Source organism: Mercenaria mercenaria, chromosome 6 (genome assembly GCF_021730395.1).
Source record: "Mercenaria mercenaria strain notata chromosome 6, MADL_Memer_1, whole genome shotgun sequence".
Lineage (NCBI taxonomy): Eukaryota > Metazoa > Mollusca > Bivalvia > Venerida > Veneridae > Mercenaria > Mercenaria mercenaria.
The window spans coordinates 4,293,650-4,311,919 of NC_069366.1; the positions used below are offsets into that span (position 1 = coordinate 4,293,650).

Sequence of the window (18,270 nt, forward strand, 5' to 3'; positions counted from 1 at the left end):
CATAAGACATCGGCCAATTTCGATAACTAGCCAAATCTGTCCAGGCATATTGGAGTTACAGCCCTCGAATACCGAAAAATCAGCCTTTTTTGCCCTTGTCCGCACTCTAGTCGAACATTTCTCATCCGATCACCAAATTTGAACAAAATGTGTTTGACCATAAGACGTCGGACAAGTTTAATAATGAGCCAAATCGGTCCAGGCATTTTGGAGTTCTGGCCCTTGAATTGTAGTAAGTAAACAGTATATAAAGACTGACTTGCTATTTAGATGATTAGGCAGTTGTGGGAGACATTTGCTTTTCTCAAAAGCAGCTCTAGTTTTGTTTTGCTGAGATTGCTCTGATGTTAGTTAAAATTGAGAAAATTGACAGGACTTTTAGTAGTCTGGTCAGTAAGTAGAGTTTTTGGAAATAAAGTCGGAGCAGGGGTATACTATGACAGTTTGCCACTCTCATTTTTCAGTTTAAAATGTTTGATGAAGTTTCTTTCTGATGTCTGTTCACACTACGTCAGTTTACAACAAAATACTCTGCAAAGTAATGAAAGTTTGTTCTTAAATTTTAGGCTCCGTACAACCTGCCAGCTGGCGAGCAGTACTATGTCCACTTTTCGTTCACTGGATTGAAAGTGACACCAATGTATGTGGGAGTTGTGGTATATCGACCAGCTCTGCCACTATTTGTCATCACAGATAAACCTGTGTACAAGCCAGGACAAGATGGTAATCTTATATTTATTGATGTGCTGCTGTTATATTACAGTAAGAACTGGGAGGCAACCACTGGTGACAGCTATCGTGCTGTGAATTTTCCATTTTATACTGTCCTCAGTGTGTTTTTAATCTTTACCGTGCTAAATTTCTAAAATGGACTGGTCCATCATTCAGTTTATAAAGTACCACTTGTTATTGTACCCCCTGAACAATGAAGTTGTAAGGGGGTATACTGGTTTCAGGATGTCTGTCTATCCATAGACACAATCTTGTGTGCACCAACTCTCCTCATCCCCTTGACTCAATTCATAGAAGTGATCAGTAACAACAGTAGTTTTGCATGATGCATGTTAGGTTCTTTCAGAAAAAAACTTTGCAGAGATATGAGACTTTGTCTTTTGTTACTTAACTATATACATAGAGTCTGCATATGCAATCTTGTGCGCGCCTTATCTCCTGAACCCGTGCACACAGATTAAGGAAACCTAACACAAGTGATCAGTAGTAACCCCAGTTGTGCATGGTGCATGTTAGGTTCTTTCAGAAAAAATTCTGCACAGTTATGGGACTTTGTTTTTTGTTAATATCCTATATACATAGAGTCTTCATATTCAATCTTGTGTGCGGCTTATCTCCCGAACCCTTGCACACAATTTAATGAAACTTCACTCAAGTGATCAGTACCAACCCTAGTTGTGCATAGTGCATGTTACAGTCTTTTAGATAAATATTCTGCAGAGTTATGGGACTTTGTTTTTTGTTACTATACTATATACATAGAGTCTTGTAGGTCAGTATATCAATGGTCAAGGTCACATTGACCCTGAACAGTTAAACTGTTTCTGGACAATAACTTGAAAACGCTTGGGCCTAAGATCATGAAACTTAATAGGGAGGTTGATCATGATTAGCAGATGACCCCTATTGATTTTGAGGTCAGTAGGTCAAAGGTCAAGGTCAGATTTATGCAGAACCATCCATAGTATCCCAGTGGCCCTGGAATGCTAGAAAATGGCAAAAATCAACAGTGTATGCCTACTAACTTAAGTCCAACTTACGCTAATGGTCACCTTTCATATATGATCCCCTGTCATTAACGGCCACTATCAGTTCCAACCCAACCCCAAACACCCATGCATCTTCCGACCCCATTGAATGGTCATGCTTCACCTCTTTTCTACCCACTTCTAGACTCAAAAAGACTACAGAAACAGTCATACTTTTTAGCTCGACTATACGAAGTATAAGGAGAGCTATCCTACTCGCGTCGGCGTCGGCGTCTTTCCACGTCCCCACCTTGGTTAAAGTTTTGGTGCACTTCCTCTTTTTTCAACTTATCTCTGTAATTACTTGATGGATTTGATTCATACTTGAAATACTTATTCCTCATCATCATCCACATCATCTGACTTAAGGGCCATAACTCTGTCACCAATATTTTTAAAGTTTTGATGCACTTTCACTCTATCTCTGTTATTACTGAATGGATTTGATTCAAACTTAAAATAGTTGTTCAACATCATCACCCACATCATATGACACAAGGTGCATAACTCTGGCACCATTTTTTCATTAATTATTCCCCCTTTTTACTTAGACTTTCAGGTTAAATTTTTGGTGCACTTTCACTCTACCTCTGTTATTACTGAATGGATTTGATTCAAACTTAAAAAAGTTGCTCAGCATCATCACCCACAACATATAACACAAGATGAATAACTCTGGCGCAATTTCTCATTAATTATTCCCCTTTTTACTTAGAATTTCAGGTTAAAGTTTTACGCACTTTCACTCTATCTCTGTTTTTACTGAATGGACCGGATTCAAACTTAAACAATTGTTCAACATCATTACCCTTATCATATGACACAAGGTGCATAACTCTGGGACCAATTTTTCATTAATTATTCCCCCTTTTTACTTAGAATTTTAGGTTAAAGTTTTGATGCACTTTCACTGTCTCTGTTATTACTGAATGGATTTGATTCAAACTTAAAATAGTTGTTCATCATCATCACCCACACTATATGACACAAGCTGTATTACATTACTCTGGCACCAGTATTTAATGAATTATGCCCCTTTTTGCTTAGGATATACTTATATAGTGTTTTGATACATTTTATCTTTACCTCTCTTATTACTTTAAGTTGATATTTTTGACATAGACTCAGGCTATTGTGCAATATCTTCATCCACAATTGGAGTCATTAAACACTCCAGTGACAGCTCTAGTTTCCTCAGATGTGCCCAGTTCCACTATCCAGCATCGAAATAGTCGAGTGCGCTGTCTCTTGTGACAGCTCTTGTTTGTTTTTGTTGATTAAAAGTACCAAAAGTATCTTCTATTCAGTAATACCAGATAACATTATTCATACCTTGGGCACATTTAAGAGATATGTACTACACATTCCACAGAAAATATTTGTACTCAGCTATGTAAATTGGTCGCCTGTCTCAAGCAGCCTGTCATTGATTAACACAGGGTTAACTGTAGTTCTTACCTAGTGTTCATGCAGCTCGGTCAAAAACTTCATAGCATAAAATCTCAGACAAGGTTTATGACCAACTTGAGTCCCAGTCACTCTTGAGTCATTGTCCTTGAATTACTTAAAATGAGCCGCGCCATGAGAAAACCAACATAGTGCATTTGCGACCAGCATGGATCCAGACCAGCCTGTGCATCCGCGCAGTCTGGTCAGGATCCATGCTATTCGCTAACAATTTCTCTAATTGCAATAGTCTTTGAAAGCGAACAGCATGGATCCTGACCAGACTGCAAGGATGCACAGGCTGGTCTGGATACATACTGGTCGCAGAGCCACTATGTTGGTTTTCTCATGGCGCAGCTCAAATTATGAAAATTGAGTGTCCTCTTATTAACTCAGGCAGTTCTTATCCAATGTTCATCAAACTTAGTCTAAATTTTTATGTGAATATTATCTTGGCAAAGTTCGCTTACCAGCCAGATAGCCTTTTTCACTCTGGAATTATGGCCGCTGAACTAATCCAAAGTAGGGTAATTATCAACTAGTCTGTTCAGTAAATAGAACATTTCTATCTTCCCCCCCCCCCCCCCCCCCCCCCTCCCACTGGGGGAGACATATCGTTTTTGCCCTGTCAGTCTGTCACACTTCATTTCCGATCAATAGCTAGAGAACCATTTGACCTAGAACCTTCAAACTTCATAGGATGGTAGGGCTTTTCGAGGGCTTGGTGCAAAACTATTGTATCTTGTTCTTTATTTATATACACTTACAATAGTTTTGCACCAAGCCATTGTTATGGAGTAGACGACCCCTATTGTTTTTGGGGTCACTTCATCAAAGGTCAAGGTCTCGGGGCCCTGAACATGGAAAACCATTTCCGATCAATAACTTGAGAACCACTTGACCCAGAATGTTGAAACTTCATAGGATGATTGGACATGCTGAGCAGATGATCGCAGGTGATCCCTATTGATTTTGGGGTCACACTGTTAAAGGTCAAGGTCACAGGGGCCTAAACATGGAAAACCATTTCAGATCAATAACTTGAGAACCACTTGACCCAGAATGTTGAAACTTCATACTAGGATGATTGGACTTGCAGAGTAGGTGACACCTATTGATTTTGGGGTCACACTATTAAAGGTCAAGGTCAGAGGGACCAGAACATTGAAATCCATTTCCAATCAATAACTTGAGAACCATTTGACCCAGAGCCTTCAAACTTAATAGGGTGATAGGACTTACTGAGCAGATAACCCCTATTGTTTTGGGGTCACTCAATCAAAGGTCAAGGTCACAAGGGCTATCTGCCTGTCACACTTTATTTTCGATCAATAACTTGAGAACCATTTGACCTAGAACCTTCAAACTTCATTGGGTGATAGGGCTTACAAAATAGATGACCTCTATCATTTTTTGGGTTACTCGATCAAAGGTCAAGGTCACAGGGGCCTGAACATGGAAAACTGTTTCTGATCAGTTACTTGTGAACCACTTGGCCCAGAGTGTTGAAACTTCATAGGATGATTGGAAATGTAGTGTAGATGACCTCTATTGATTTTTGGGTCACTTGATCAAAGTTCAAGGTCACATGGGCCAGAAATTGGCGAACCGTTTCTGATCAATAACTTGACAACCATTTGTCCCAGAACCTTCGAAATACAAAGGGTGATAGGACTTACAGAGTGGATGACCCCTTTTGATTTTGGGGTCACTGAAGATCAAGGTCACATGGGCCTGAACATGGAAAGCTCTTTCTGATCAATAACTTGAGAACCACTTGGCCCAGAATGTTGAAACTTCTTGGTATGATTGAACATGCCGAGTAGATGATCCTTATTGCAGCCAACCATCGATGTCTCCTGTCCCCTATTGACTTTTTGCCATTTACTACTATTCATTTCGAGGGCTGAGCGCGAAACTATTGTATCTTGTTCTTTATTTATATACAGTTACAATAGTTTCGCGCTCAGCCCACGATTTTGGGAGTCATGCACATTTCTACCAAAGCATCTTCCAGTTTAAAATAATTTGCTGTCGTGAGCATATATTGCGACAGTTTGATACTGAGGTTTATCAGAAAAGTAGATTAATTTGCTTTTGTTAATTTCATTTCAGTATTGATCCGAGCTCTCAGTTGTGATGAAAACCTAAAGCCGACCAACAAAAACCTCACAGTTGAGATTAAGGTAAAGTTTGCAGTCTAGATGACCAGTAATATGTTTGAGATGTGATTATGACCTTACCTTCTTGTTGGTCTATGAGAGGTTGTGATTATGACCCACATGTTTTATGTGATGTTATTATGACGCTTATGTTGTTCTATGAGAAGATGTTATTAAAATGTTATTGTTGGTTCTGAGGATATATGATTATGACCTTCATGTTCTTTTATGATATGTGATTATGACCCACTTGTTGTTCTATGGGAAGATGTTATTATGATGATCTTGTTGTTCTGTGAGGAGATGTTATTATGACATTCTTGTTTGGTCAGTGAGATGTGATTATGATCCTCTTGTTCTATCAGAGGATGTTATTATGAAGTTCTTGTTTGGTGTATAATGAGATTTGAGTATGTCCCTCTTGTTGTTCTTGAGGAGATGTGAATATGACCTTCGCATTGTTCTTTGAGATGCGATTATTAACCTTGTTCTGTTTTTTTGATGGGATGCTGTTATGACCCTCATGTTGTTTTATGAGGAGATATGATGATGACCCTCAGATTAGAATAGGCATCTGCCTTTGTTTATTTGAAATGAATTCATCTGCTAAATAATCTAACTTTAGAATGTAAGCTTGAGCAGAACTGGCATACATTCAGACTTGCAGTCCATAATCATCCAGTGTGCTGTCATAATTGAACTTCTCATTTAGGCCCAAACTGATTACCTCTGTGATAAGCTAGGGTCATGTTGTCATTACCATCAAGGCTTGTCAAAGTCAACAAAACATCCATTAGGAGACAGTCAAGCTGCTGACTGTCCCAAGGTTCTAGTTAAAATCCAAGGAACTTGTACATAATTGTAGTAAATTTCTAAATGAAATTGTAAACATCAGAAATGATAACATGCATTATAAGTCAGAGTGAAATTGATCCTGTAGACTTTGACTGTATAGAGCATGATGGTGAACTGTGTATAGAGCATGATGGTCAACTGTGTATAGAGCATGCTGGTCAACTGTGTATAGAGCATGCTGGTGAACTGTGTATAGAGCATGCTGGTGAACTGTGTATAGAGCATGATGGTGAACTGTGTATAGAGCATGATGGTCAACTGTGTATAGAGCATGCTGGTGAACTGTGTATAGAGCATGATGGTCAACTGTGTATAGAGCATGCTGGTCAGCTGTGTATAGAGCATGATGGTGAACTGTGTATAGAGCATGCTGGTCAACTGTGTATAGAGCATGCTGGTGAACTGTGTATAGAGCATGCTGGTCAACTGTGTATAGAGCATGATGGTCAACTGTGTATAGAGCATGCTGGTGAACTGTGTATAGAGCATGCTGGTGAACTGTGTATAGAGCATGCTGGTGAACTGTGTATAGAGCATGCTGGTGAACTGTGTATAGAGCATGCTGGTGAACTGTGTATAGAGCATGCTGGTGAACTGTGTATAGATCATGCTGGTGAACTGTGTATAGAGCATGCTGGTGAACTGTGTATAGAGCATGCTGGTGAACTGTGTATAGAGCATGCTGGTGAACTGTGTATAGAGCATGATGGTCAACTGTGTATAGAGCATGATGGTGAACCGTGTACACAAAACCCTTCGGTTCAATCTGCAGAAGTCATGGACTGAATCATCGCTTTTATGCTGATGACTCACAACTATACTTACTGTTTAAGCCAAAAAATGTTTCCTATCAACATGAAGCCCTATCTCGAATTGAAATCTCTCTCAAAGGCATAGTCTCTTATGTATATATATTTGTATGTATGTATTCTTTAATGTCTTTGTAAAGCACTTTTGAATGCACATATTTTGTATGAAAAGAGTGCTATATAAATGTGGTATAATAATAATGATAATAATAATAATACTGTAACACCTTGTTAGGTGATGGTCCAAACACCACATTGGACATACCGTCAAACCTGTGTTAAAGACCACCTCTGAACAGAGACCACTTGGCTCTAAAGACCACATGAGCTGTTTCCCATTTTAACAGTTACAGTGTGTTTTAACCTGTGAATAAAGACCACCTCCCAATAAAGACCACATTTTGGCTCTCCCAAGGGTGGTCTTTACAGACAGGTTTGACTGTATATCAATGTGTTCAGAATTGTCACTAGTAAAACACCACAGTTATATCTCACTTGTATGGAAGGACTTCTTGAATGTGTTCTGAAAGTGTATAAATGCATGAAAGATTTAAGCAAAAAGAAAACAACTTTCATATAGAAATTATAAGATTTTTCTCTGTCTTTTATTTGAAGGTTTTTTACTTAATGTTTAAAGACACTGTCCTCAAGATTTTTGCTAAAAATGACTTTTCTTTTCTCTTTGAAAATGAAGTTTGGTGATATTATGAACATTAGAACATTAGTTTTTGTTTCTAAACTATCTTAAAGATGCCAAATCAAAAAAAAAATATCATGCCCATGTCGGGAATCGAACCTGGGCCCCTACAGCAGTAAGAACATTCCAGTATTCTTTACAAATACACCACGGAGGAATAGATACTAAAAGTTCATTAAAGGTTTAAACTTTTATAATCAAGGCAGTTAACCTGCAGTACCCCGTTGCAAACACTTTTGAATTTTGAATGGAAAAACTTGTAAAAACAGTATTCTTATGTGTTTCTGTAACATATAAACTGTAAGTACCTAAGTTTTAAAGCCTTCTTAAGAAATACAGCAATAATTTTCTGATATCTAAAAATGTTCTCTTTTTTTTGCAGTCGTATGATCTAGCTGTCAGAACCTTTGAATGTTCTATTTTTTTTTATATAATTGCAGGATGGTCAGGGAAACATCATCATGAAAGAGATGTCTAAAGATGGTATGCTTTTTTTACATTGATAACATCACCATTGCATTAACTCATTCTGCCCTAAAGCGTTTTCTCCACTTCTACTCTGCTGATATTTATCTTTCAGCCACCTAGGAGGCTGATAAGCCAATCTACCCTGAACACCGAGAGATGTTTTGAGAGATAACATTGATTTTGTAGTTTTTTGCTTGGGATATTATTGTTAATTAGTGACATATGACATCAAATATGTGCTAATAGGTATGGAATTTGCACTCTTTGTAAGAAAATTGAAGTAGCTACGCAGCAAAGTTAATTTCATGCAGCTTTGTAGTACATGCATTTCAACAGACTGTTGAATTAAAGACGCAAAGCAAATGACCGTATTCTCTCATCAGATTTTGTTTTGGCTAAACAACATTTATAAAATGCTAAATTTTATCATGCACATATTTAAACAACAAATACGAACAATTCTTAAAAATGATTTTAAGTACATATTATTGTCATTTTGTAACACTGATTTTACTCATTTATATGCATCCAGGCAATCAAAACGCATCAAAATAAAGTTATTTCTCATAAAAAAATAGCGTAAGTGTTTAATATGAAGATGTAATAAAATGAATATTTTAGATATTTAGACAGAAACTATTGTGCTGAAAATGAGATTATTTTTGGGCTAATTTTCAGAAAACATGTACATGAACTTTATGAAAATTTGAATTTTGAAACAATTTTGTGGAGTTTCTAAAGTATCACAAGTATAACAAGCTGTCGAAATAATTGAGTTATTATTAACACTTTATTCTTTAGATCAAGAGACAGTCTCGAAGTTTAACAACAAAATAAATAGATGAATAAATAAGTAAATAAATAAATAGATAGATACCAACCAAGATGTTTTTACTTTTTCATACACACATGAGCATTGTTATATCGTATAGGTAAAAATTAAAGATCTGGTGTGAATGAGTTGAGCATAGTTTAATCTTACATGTAAAAGAAAATATTTTAGTTCTTTTCTTTTCAATGATATAATCCACAATTCTACCAGTTTTGTTCAGGCAGTGTTGTGTGCTTTTTGTTTTGCATTTCCGTATGATACTTACACGTTATTTTTGTGCGGTAATTATGTACGTCTGTCTTAACTGAAGTGTATTTTTTATAACAATACCCGATTATTTATAATTCAACCTTTTTCCGCACTCAAATGTTTAGAACCGAACCGTATTTATAAAGAGTATACTCAACGCCTTTTCTAGCTCCATAGCTATGTTTTTATATTCATCTCTGTTAAGTTTTGACAGATTTAAATGAAATTCTTGCACAATGTTTAATGATAATTTTATAGTAATAAAACGTAAGAATTATAATAGAGAATAAACTCATTTAGCCGTAAAATTGTTGGATCCCGCAGATGGCATTATTTGCCGCATAGCGACGAGCAAAAAATTATATACTTTTGGGTTGCATTATTTCAACTGTCATTTCTCAATGAATATTTGTTGGTATCTATTTATTTATTTATTCATATTTTTTATGTTTCGATCATATAAAGAATCATCCGTAATTTTCAGGCTTCGAGAAATCACAAATTATAACTCGAACGACGCTCGCTTTTACAGCTTTCTTCAACCAAAGCGTTTATTTTTTCACAACATCCGGTTTTATCTATGTTTTAAAAATGTTAAACAACAAAAAAATTAATTGGTCCAACTTGTTAGAAAGAACTAAAAGATTTTATTTAAGACCGATGAAATGTGACGACTGAATGCGTCATGCGGAATTCAGAGCTATTACTGTAAATACGCATGTACGCGGCGTGCGGTTTCCAGATGTAGATAACAACACCGCCTAGAAGCGGCACGCGGTATTCAGATAAAAATTGGTCGACGCATTAATGCGTCGCGCGGGCAGAATGAGTTAAGCAGTGTTTTTAAGCCCGACTGCTTAACTCAGTAGGGAGAGCACAGATTTATGGACCGCAGAGTCGTGTGTTCTGTTGTTACAAGCTTGCTGCAATTGTTTTTACTAGATCTTATTACAGGTTGTGAAATGGAGCAGAAATCAAATAATACATGTATTCTTAAAATTGGTCTTACATGTTTGGAACACTATTTGAATGCAGTTATGAACTATGGAAAATTCAACATAATGCTTATTTAGGCACATGTTCTACATAACAATCTGTTAAAAGACATTTTGTCTGAAATCATTCATCTTCCACATCTAGTTCATGTAGAGAAGGTAACATTTACTTGCAAAGAACAGGTTTGAACTGGTACAGAAACCAGGAAAACCGGTTAAGTTAACTGCCCGCCATTATATAACTGAAATGCTGTTAAAAAATGGCGCTAAAACCCAAACAAACAGTGTTCTTTGATTTGATTGAATGAATGAATGAAGGAAGGAAGGAAGGAAGGGGGAGGGGAGGGGAGGGTAGGGTAGGAAGGAGGGGAGGGGGAGGGAAAACACAGGAATGAATAGGCTGATAGGGGCCGTGGTCACTTTTCCCTATATGTATATGGTGAAAACTTTAAAAATCTTCTTGTAGGAAACTGCTGGCCCAACTTAAAAAAATAGTTTCACATAAATGGTCATTGTGTGACCCTCTACCAAGATTTTCCAAATTATTCCAATTCGTCAAAAAACATGGTTGCCAGGGGGTGTGGTCAGGTCTTCCCTATATGTGTATATTGCAAATTTAAAAATGTTCTTGTCAGAAACTGCTGGCCCTTTACAAAGATTGTACATGCGTACTGTTTCATAATAATTTCACAGACATTTTCCTTGCATAATTATCTTCCAAAACTGTTGAAGCAAGCAGTGTATCTAAGGTGAGCGACCTAGAGCCATCATGGCCCTCTTGTATGTGTTTGCAGCAGATGGACCGCCATTGGTAGATGTAAGTTTCACATTATCAGATGATCCAATCACTGGCATGTATAAAGTGAGCTTGTACAATGATGTAAGTTCTTTCTAACATTTCTGTTATAAAACTGTGTTTGTATACCAGTCTAAAAACTCGAACAGCTGATTGGCTGATTCTGATTTCAAATTTTAACTGACCAATGACAGAGTTCCATTCTGAGACTGGTCTCCAAACACAGCTTTATAACCTTTGACCCAGTATATGACTTTTAAAAAATTGAAGTTGCACCATGATGGGCTATTTTGAAAAATAGTGCAGTTTAAGACAGACATACCCCCAGTATACGAGGGTTGTCCCAGAAAATTGCGAACTTTTTTTATTATTTTCAAAATAATTAAAAAAGTTCGTGATTTTCTGGGACAACCCTCGTATATGCTCTAACTAAACACACATACTCCATTCTGTTTATGAGCAAAAATAAATATCTTTTGCATTTTAGCTTTACTATTAGAGAAATATAGAAAGCCATTCTACTCATACGGGTACCAGCATGGTTGTCAGCATCACATATTGGTTAAAGTTTTGCATGAAAGTTAATGTCTTAGTGATCATTTCTTGTATTGGATTGAAACTTTTTAAACTTTGGTTGAAGTTTTACAGACAACTAAGATTTATCTTAGTAACAACTATATGTATTGCATTAAACCTTCACATGACACTTGCCAGTCATCAGACCTACTGTATTAACCAAGTGAGATAACTCTTGATTGAATTTCATGCACATTATCAGTTATGGCCCTTTTTTTGACTTCAAAAGTATGGTTAATGTTTTATCTGCATCTATCAAGCTGTATGACAATAACAATTCTGTATGTTGCACTGAAACTTCATACAGTGCATTCCAGTCATCATAGACTGGCATCAGTCGTTAGAGTCATTACATGTAAAGCACTTGGCCATAAAATCCTCTCTGATACCACTTTCTCATAAAATTTACAATATCTCTAGCAGTAAAAGGGAGCTACAGAAAATTTGATATATATTTTTAAAAAAAATGAATAGATAAATGGGAAATGTTTAATCTCAACAGACTGTGTAAGTCTACAGTCATCATACCAACTGAAATAATCAAGTTACATATCTCCTGGTTGAATTTTGTTAAGATTTTGGCCCTTTTTCGAATGAGCAAATTTGGTAAAAGTTATACTTGCAACTGTCAAGCACTGTCTCAGTAACAAGTTCATGTATTGGATTGAAACTTCACACAGTTCTTCCCAATAATAGAAATTACCACGTTAGATAACTCTTGGTTGAATTAAACCCAAATTATTGTCCTTTTGACTTAGAGAATTTGGTTGAAGTTTTGCATGCTAGTTGTTATTGTTGTCTTAACAAAATTTATATTTGTTATAAATGGTAATAAAATAACTCGGTTATAGAAATTATAGAAGTTCTCAAGGAAACACTGAGTCCCCTGGGTCTCACAGCTTTGCTATGTCACTGGTGAAAGTTAATCATATACTTCCACCGGATCTGTTTAGTTATAAGGAAGGGACCTCCTTGGCCTAGTGGTTAAGATTGCTGACTTGGTATCACTCGCCCCTCACTCATCCCTCTCACTCGCCCCTCACAACTGTGGCTTTGAAAATCTTGCTTGGGGTGCAGAATTCTTATCGTGAAGAAGTCATCTAGGTGGCCTATGGTCAGTTGTGGCATCCAAGACCCATGGCTTAAACAGTGTTAGGAGGGGGGCACCTTCCTCCATCCCTGAAATGGAATAGTCATCATATGTGCTAAAGTGAGTTTGTGTGACTCCAGGAAATAATTTCAAAACAAAAGCTGAAGTTGAGAATTAAAGATGAATGTATTAAACAGTGTTAGGAGGGGGGCACCTTCCTCCATCCCTGAAATGGAATAGTCATCATATGTGCTAAAGTGAGTTTGTGTAACTCCAGGAAATAATTTCAAAACAAAAGCTGAAGTTGAGAATTATTAAAGATAAATGTATTGAAAAGGTTTTACTTGATATGCTCATACATTCCTTGCCAGTCAGCCATTTATATCTACTTGTTGGTTTGGTAGCAGAATGAACAGTTTATTCATATTTGTAAGAATACTTAACTTTATGGCAAAGGTATGAGCTTTGTTTCCAAACATATGTACATGTAAAATTTTTCATTGTGTATTACAGGATGGATATACAGAGAGACAATTCGAAGTGAAAGAATATGGTAAGGTTTTTTTCTTATTACAAATAACATACGAAACAGTTCCAGCTGTGTCCTTAACTAAGAAGGTTATGAAATAATTATGTCTGATAATTCTGGTCAATGTATTTTTAAAGTTGGGGTCCCTTAACCCTTACCATGCTGGACACGATTGATTCTGCCTTTGCAACCAGTGCAGACCAAGATCAGCCTGCACATCCATGCAGTCTGATCATGGTCTGCACTGTTCACTATTCAGTCAGTAAATTTTCAGTAAACACCCCTTCAAATGATAAGTGGTACTGCCCAAAATGGAAGATGGACCAGGCCATTATTGAAATTTAGCATGGTAAGGTTTAAGCATGTGACAAAATGTAGCAGGTGAAATACTTTCTTGGTCTTCCATGCTTTTCGAATGTGAGCAAAATTTATATTCCACAATATACCGCCGGCAAAAAGAAATCACTGTATTCTAAAATGAAAGAGTATTAAAAATGCAATTATAGTCTCAAGAATCCATGTAGACCAACTTTGATATTAATTGTTATAACTATCAATGAAAACTTCAAACTTTTGCATTCTCACAGTAGCTGACAGTTTCGCGACCATATAACTACGTGGAAGCAAACAAACCTCGAAAGTCACTATCTTGAATAACGGAAACCATTTGTAGATTTACAGTAATGAAAACGACAAAATTATATTGAAATGTCTCCATTCCTGATACTTGCAATTTCATCACAGTAGATGACTTGTAAGTACTTGTTATATGCCCGAAGGGACGTATTATGTTATGACGCTGGTGTCCGTCTGTCCGTCTGTCTGTCCGTCCGTGCCCGCGAAATGATGGTTAAGTGACTGCATAACGGTACTTTCTCTTTGATGTCATTCATTCCGTTCTGTTTATGTGACCTTTCCCTTTTTATGTGACTGTTAGAACAATAGAGAGAACAATGGGGGTGTCACATAAATACCGTTTCGTTAGAACGTCCGTCCGTCTGTCCGTTAGCAATTTCGTGTCCGCTTTGTAACTCTTGAACCTCTTGAAGGATTTCAAAGAAACTTTACACAAATGTTCACCACACCGAGATGATGTGCAGAGCGCATGTTTTGGATGTCTCGCTTCAAGGTCAAGGTCACAGGAGTCAAAGGTCATATCAGTTTGTTTCGTGTCCGCTCTGTAACTCTTGAACCCCTTGAAGGATTTCAAAGAAACTTGACACAAATGTTCACCACACCAAGACGACGTGCAGAGCGCATGTTCCGGATGACTTGCTTAAAGTCAAGGTCACACTTAGGGGTCAAAAGTCATATCAGTTTGTTTCATGTCAGCTCTGTAACTCTTGAACTGTTGGAAGGATTTCAAAGAAACTTGGCATTGTAACGATGTGCAGAGCGCATGTTCCGGATGACTCGCTTCAAGGTCAAGGTCACACTTAAGGGTCAAAGGTCATATATGACATTGCTTTGTGTATATTGCTCTGCATTGCAGTGCTCGTTTTTATTTGGCAGATCTCTTTTTTGTACTTACAATAATTTTTTTTTGAATTACTTCCCTTTTATGTTACTATAAATAGCTTATTTTGAAACTTTTTTATTATTGGCCGTAGGGAAAAACCGAGACCACTTTTCTGTGGTACAACATGGATGGTACCTCCAATTTTAAGGTGTATTTTTGCATACCTGTACCTGATAAGGATTTTTTTGTAGACTTTGAATATTTTTTTGTGGACTTAGATTTGTTTTTTGAAGTTTTCCTTTTGTTGTTCCAGTCCTTTGGGGCTACAACAGCCAAGTTCCTAAAATTTTGCTCCCATCCTATGATGTAAGCCATCGGGCATATATTGCCCCGCTTGGCGGCGCTCTTGTTCTTATTGAATTTTATGTTTATTTTCAGTTCTGCCAAGGTATGAAGTGATTGTAGAATTGGATACGCCTTTTATCCTTGAAGGAGATAAGGAGATATCTGGAAGAATGAAAGGAATGTAAGTTGATCTATTTGGTTCTTTAGATATGAGGTAGCGGGCCTCGAATGGAATTAGAAAAAAATTTTGAACACACAAGGCAAAAGATACGTTGAATGTTTCGTCATACCACTGATGTAATTATATTTTGTTACTTGTATGAAAAGAAGAAATATTTAGTTTTTTAAAAGTTTAAAAAAAAACTCCCACTTAGCTCAGTAGGGAGAGCATCGATCTATGGATTATGGGGGCTTGAATGCACTCTCAGGGTGAGGCGTATGTTCTCCGTGATGATTTGATAAAAACATTGTGTCTGAAATCATATGTCCTCCACCCCTTATTCATGTGGGGAAGTTACTTGCAGAGAACAGGTTAGTACTGGTATAGAATCCAGGAACACTGGTTAGGTCAACTGCCTGCTGCAGTTACTGACATACTGTTGAAAAACATCCTTAAATCCAAAACAAAAAAACAAAGGTTAAAAAAATGTTAAATATCCTACATCATAGTGAAATCTGTTTCTAATCATGTTTGTAAATGTTATGTTATCTTTGGGGAATAATGTCCTTTAATGTATTTTTTAGCTCACCTGTCACATAGTGACAAGGTGAGCTTTTGTGATCACCCTTCGTCTGTCGTCTTGTGTGTCGTCTGTCCGTCAACAATTTCTTGTCTGCACAATAGTGGTTTCATTTATGATTTTATTAGCTCATCTGATTTTTTGAAAAAAAATGATGAGTTATTGTCATCACTTGAGCGGTTGTCGGCATCGGCGTTGCCTGGTTAAGTTTTATGTTTAGGTCAGCTTTTCTCCTAAACTATCAAAGCTATTGCTTTGAAACTTGGAATACTTGTTCACCATCATAATCTGACCCTGTATAGCAAGAAACATAACTCCATCTTGCTTTTTGCAAGATTTATGGCCCCTTTTGTACTTAGAAAATATCAGATTTCTTGGTTAAGTTTTATGTTTAGGTCAACTTTTCTCCTAAACTATCAAAGCTATTGCTTTGAAACTTGGAATACTTGTTTACCATCATAAGCAGACCATGTACATCAAGAAACATAACTCCATCTTGCTTTTTGCAAGAATTATTGCCCCTTTTGGACTTAGAAAATCAGTTTTCTTGGTTAAGTTTTATGTTTAGGTCAGCTTTTATCCTAAACTATCAAAGCTTTTGCTTTAAAACTTGCAACACTTGTTCACCATCATAAGCTGACCCTGTACATCAAGAAACATAACTCCATCCTGCTTTTTGCAAGATTTATGGCCCCTTTTGAACTTAGAAAATATCAGATTTCTTGGTTAAGTTTTATGTTTAGGTGAACTTTTTCTCTTAAACTATCAAAGCTATTGCTTTGAAACTTGCAACACTTGTTCACCATCATAAGCTGACCCTGTACAGCAAGCAACATAACTCCATCCTGCTTTTTGCAATAATTATTGCCCCTTTTGGACTTAGAAAATCATTTTCTTGGTTGAGTATTATGTTTAAGTATACTTTTCTCATAAACTATCAAAGCTATTGCTTTAAAACTTGCAACAGTTTTTCACCATCATAAGTGGACACTGTACATCAAGAAACATAACTCTATCCTGCTTTTTGCAAGAATGATGGCCCTTTTTAGACTTAGAAAATCATGGGTAGGACAATATTTCTATTATACAAAAAAAATCAGATGAGCGTCAGCACCCGCAAGGCGGTGCTCTTGTTTTTACCAAATTTGCACACAGCTTGTATCACCATAAGATCTCGGTTCCTTTCTTGAACTGGCCAGATCCCGTTAGGGGTTCCAGAGTTATGGCCCCTGAAAGGGCCAAAATTAGCTATTTTGACCTTTTCTGCACAATAGCAGCTTCATTTATGATTTGATTTTCACCAAACTTGCACACAACTTGTATCAACAAAAGATCTTGGTTCCTTTCTTGAACTGGCCAGTTTCCATTATGGGTTCCAGAGTTATGGCCCCTGAAAGGGCCAGAATTAGCTATTTTGACCTTGTCTGCACAATAGCAGCTTCATTTATGATTTGATTTTAGCCAAGCTTGCACACAACTTGTATCACCATAACATCTTGGTTCCTTTCTTGAACTGGCCAGATTCCATTATGGGTTCCAGAGTGATGGCCCCTGAAAGGGCCGGAATTAGCTATTTTGACCTTGTCTGCACGATAGCAGCTTCATTTATGATTTGAATTTAATCACACTTGCACAAAACTTGTGTCACCATAAGATCTCGATTCCTTTCTTGAACCGGCCAGATCCCATAATGGGTTCCAGAGTGATGGCCCCTGAAAGGGCCAAAATTAGCTATTTTGACCTTGTCTGCACAATAGCAGCTTCATTTATGATTTGAATTTAATCAAGCTTGCACACAACTTGTATCACCACAAGATCTTGGTTCCTTTCTTGAACTGGCCAGATTCCATCATGGGTTCCAGAGTTATGGCCCCTTAAATGTCCAAAATTTGCTATTTTGGCTTTTGTAGCCATAAAGAGACTTCATTTATGGTTTGATTTGATACAAACTTCCAAAATATCTTCAGCAACAATAAATCTTGGATTCCATGACGAATCTGTCAGATCCAATCATAGGTTCCAGAGTTATTTTATATCTGATTACCTCCCCTGATTGTAATCAAAATGGATTTATATCAGTAAGTACTTATAGGACTTATTTGAAATATCATTATTGTCATTAGTTGGACTGAGACAATCATGGTTGATAACTATGGACTGATTTTATATCAAATTACCTCCCTTTATTATCCCCCGCCGATGAAATCGGGAGGGGGGTATTGAAATGGCGTTGTCCGTCCGTCAGTCCGTCCGTCCGTCCGTCCGTCCGTCCGTCCGCAGCCATTTCTCAGTAACTACTTGGTAGAATTTCATGAAACTTGAAATAAACATGAACCAACATACTGCGATGATGCCCGTCAAGTTTTTTTTTTGATTGGTCAATTTCCCTCAGAGTTATTGCCCTTGATTTAATAAAAAATGTCCGTCTGCAGCCATTTCTCAGTAACTAACAGGTAGAATTT

General features: G+C 37.1%; 1 protein-coding gene across 1 annotated transcript in view; it reads left to right on the top strand.

Moving 5' to 3' along the window:
* The window catches only part of LOC123549763 (alpha-1-macroglobulin-like), a 644,650-nt gene that overhangs the window by 66,829 nt on the left and 559,551 nt on the right, over nucleotides 1–18,270 (top strand). Inside the window, exons 6-11 of the mRNA XM_053546604.1 lie at nucleotides 567–723; nucleotides 5,322–5,392; nucleotides 8,170–8,212; nucleotides 11,068–11,153; nucleotides 13,249–13,288; nucleotides 15,162–15,249. Of these exons, the coding sequence (XP_053402579.1) occupies nucleotides 567–723; nucleotides 5,322–5,392; nucleotides 8,170–8,212; nucleotides 11,068–11,153; nucleotides 13,249–13,288; nucleotides 15,162–15,249 (485 nt within the window). The remainder of the gene's footprint in view (nucleotides 1–566; nucleotides 724–5,321; nucleotides 5,393–8,169; nucleotides 8,213–11,067; nucleotides 11,154–13,248; nucleotides 13,289–15,161; nucleotides 15,250–18,270) is intronic.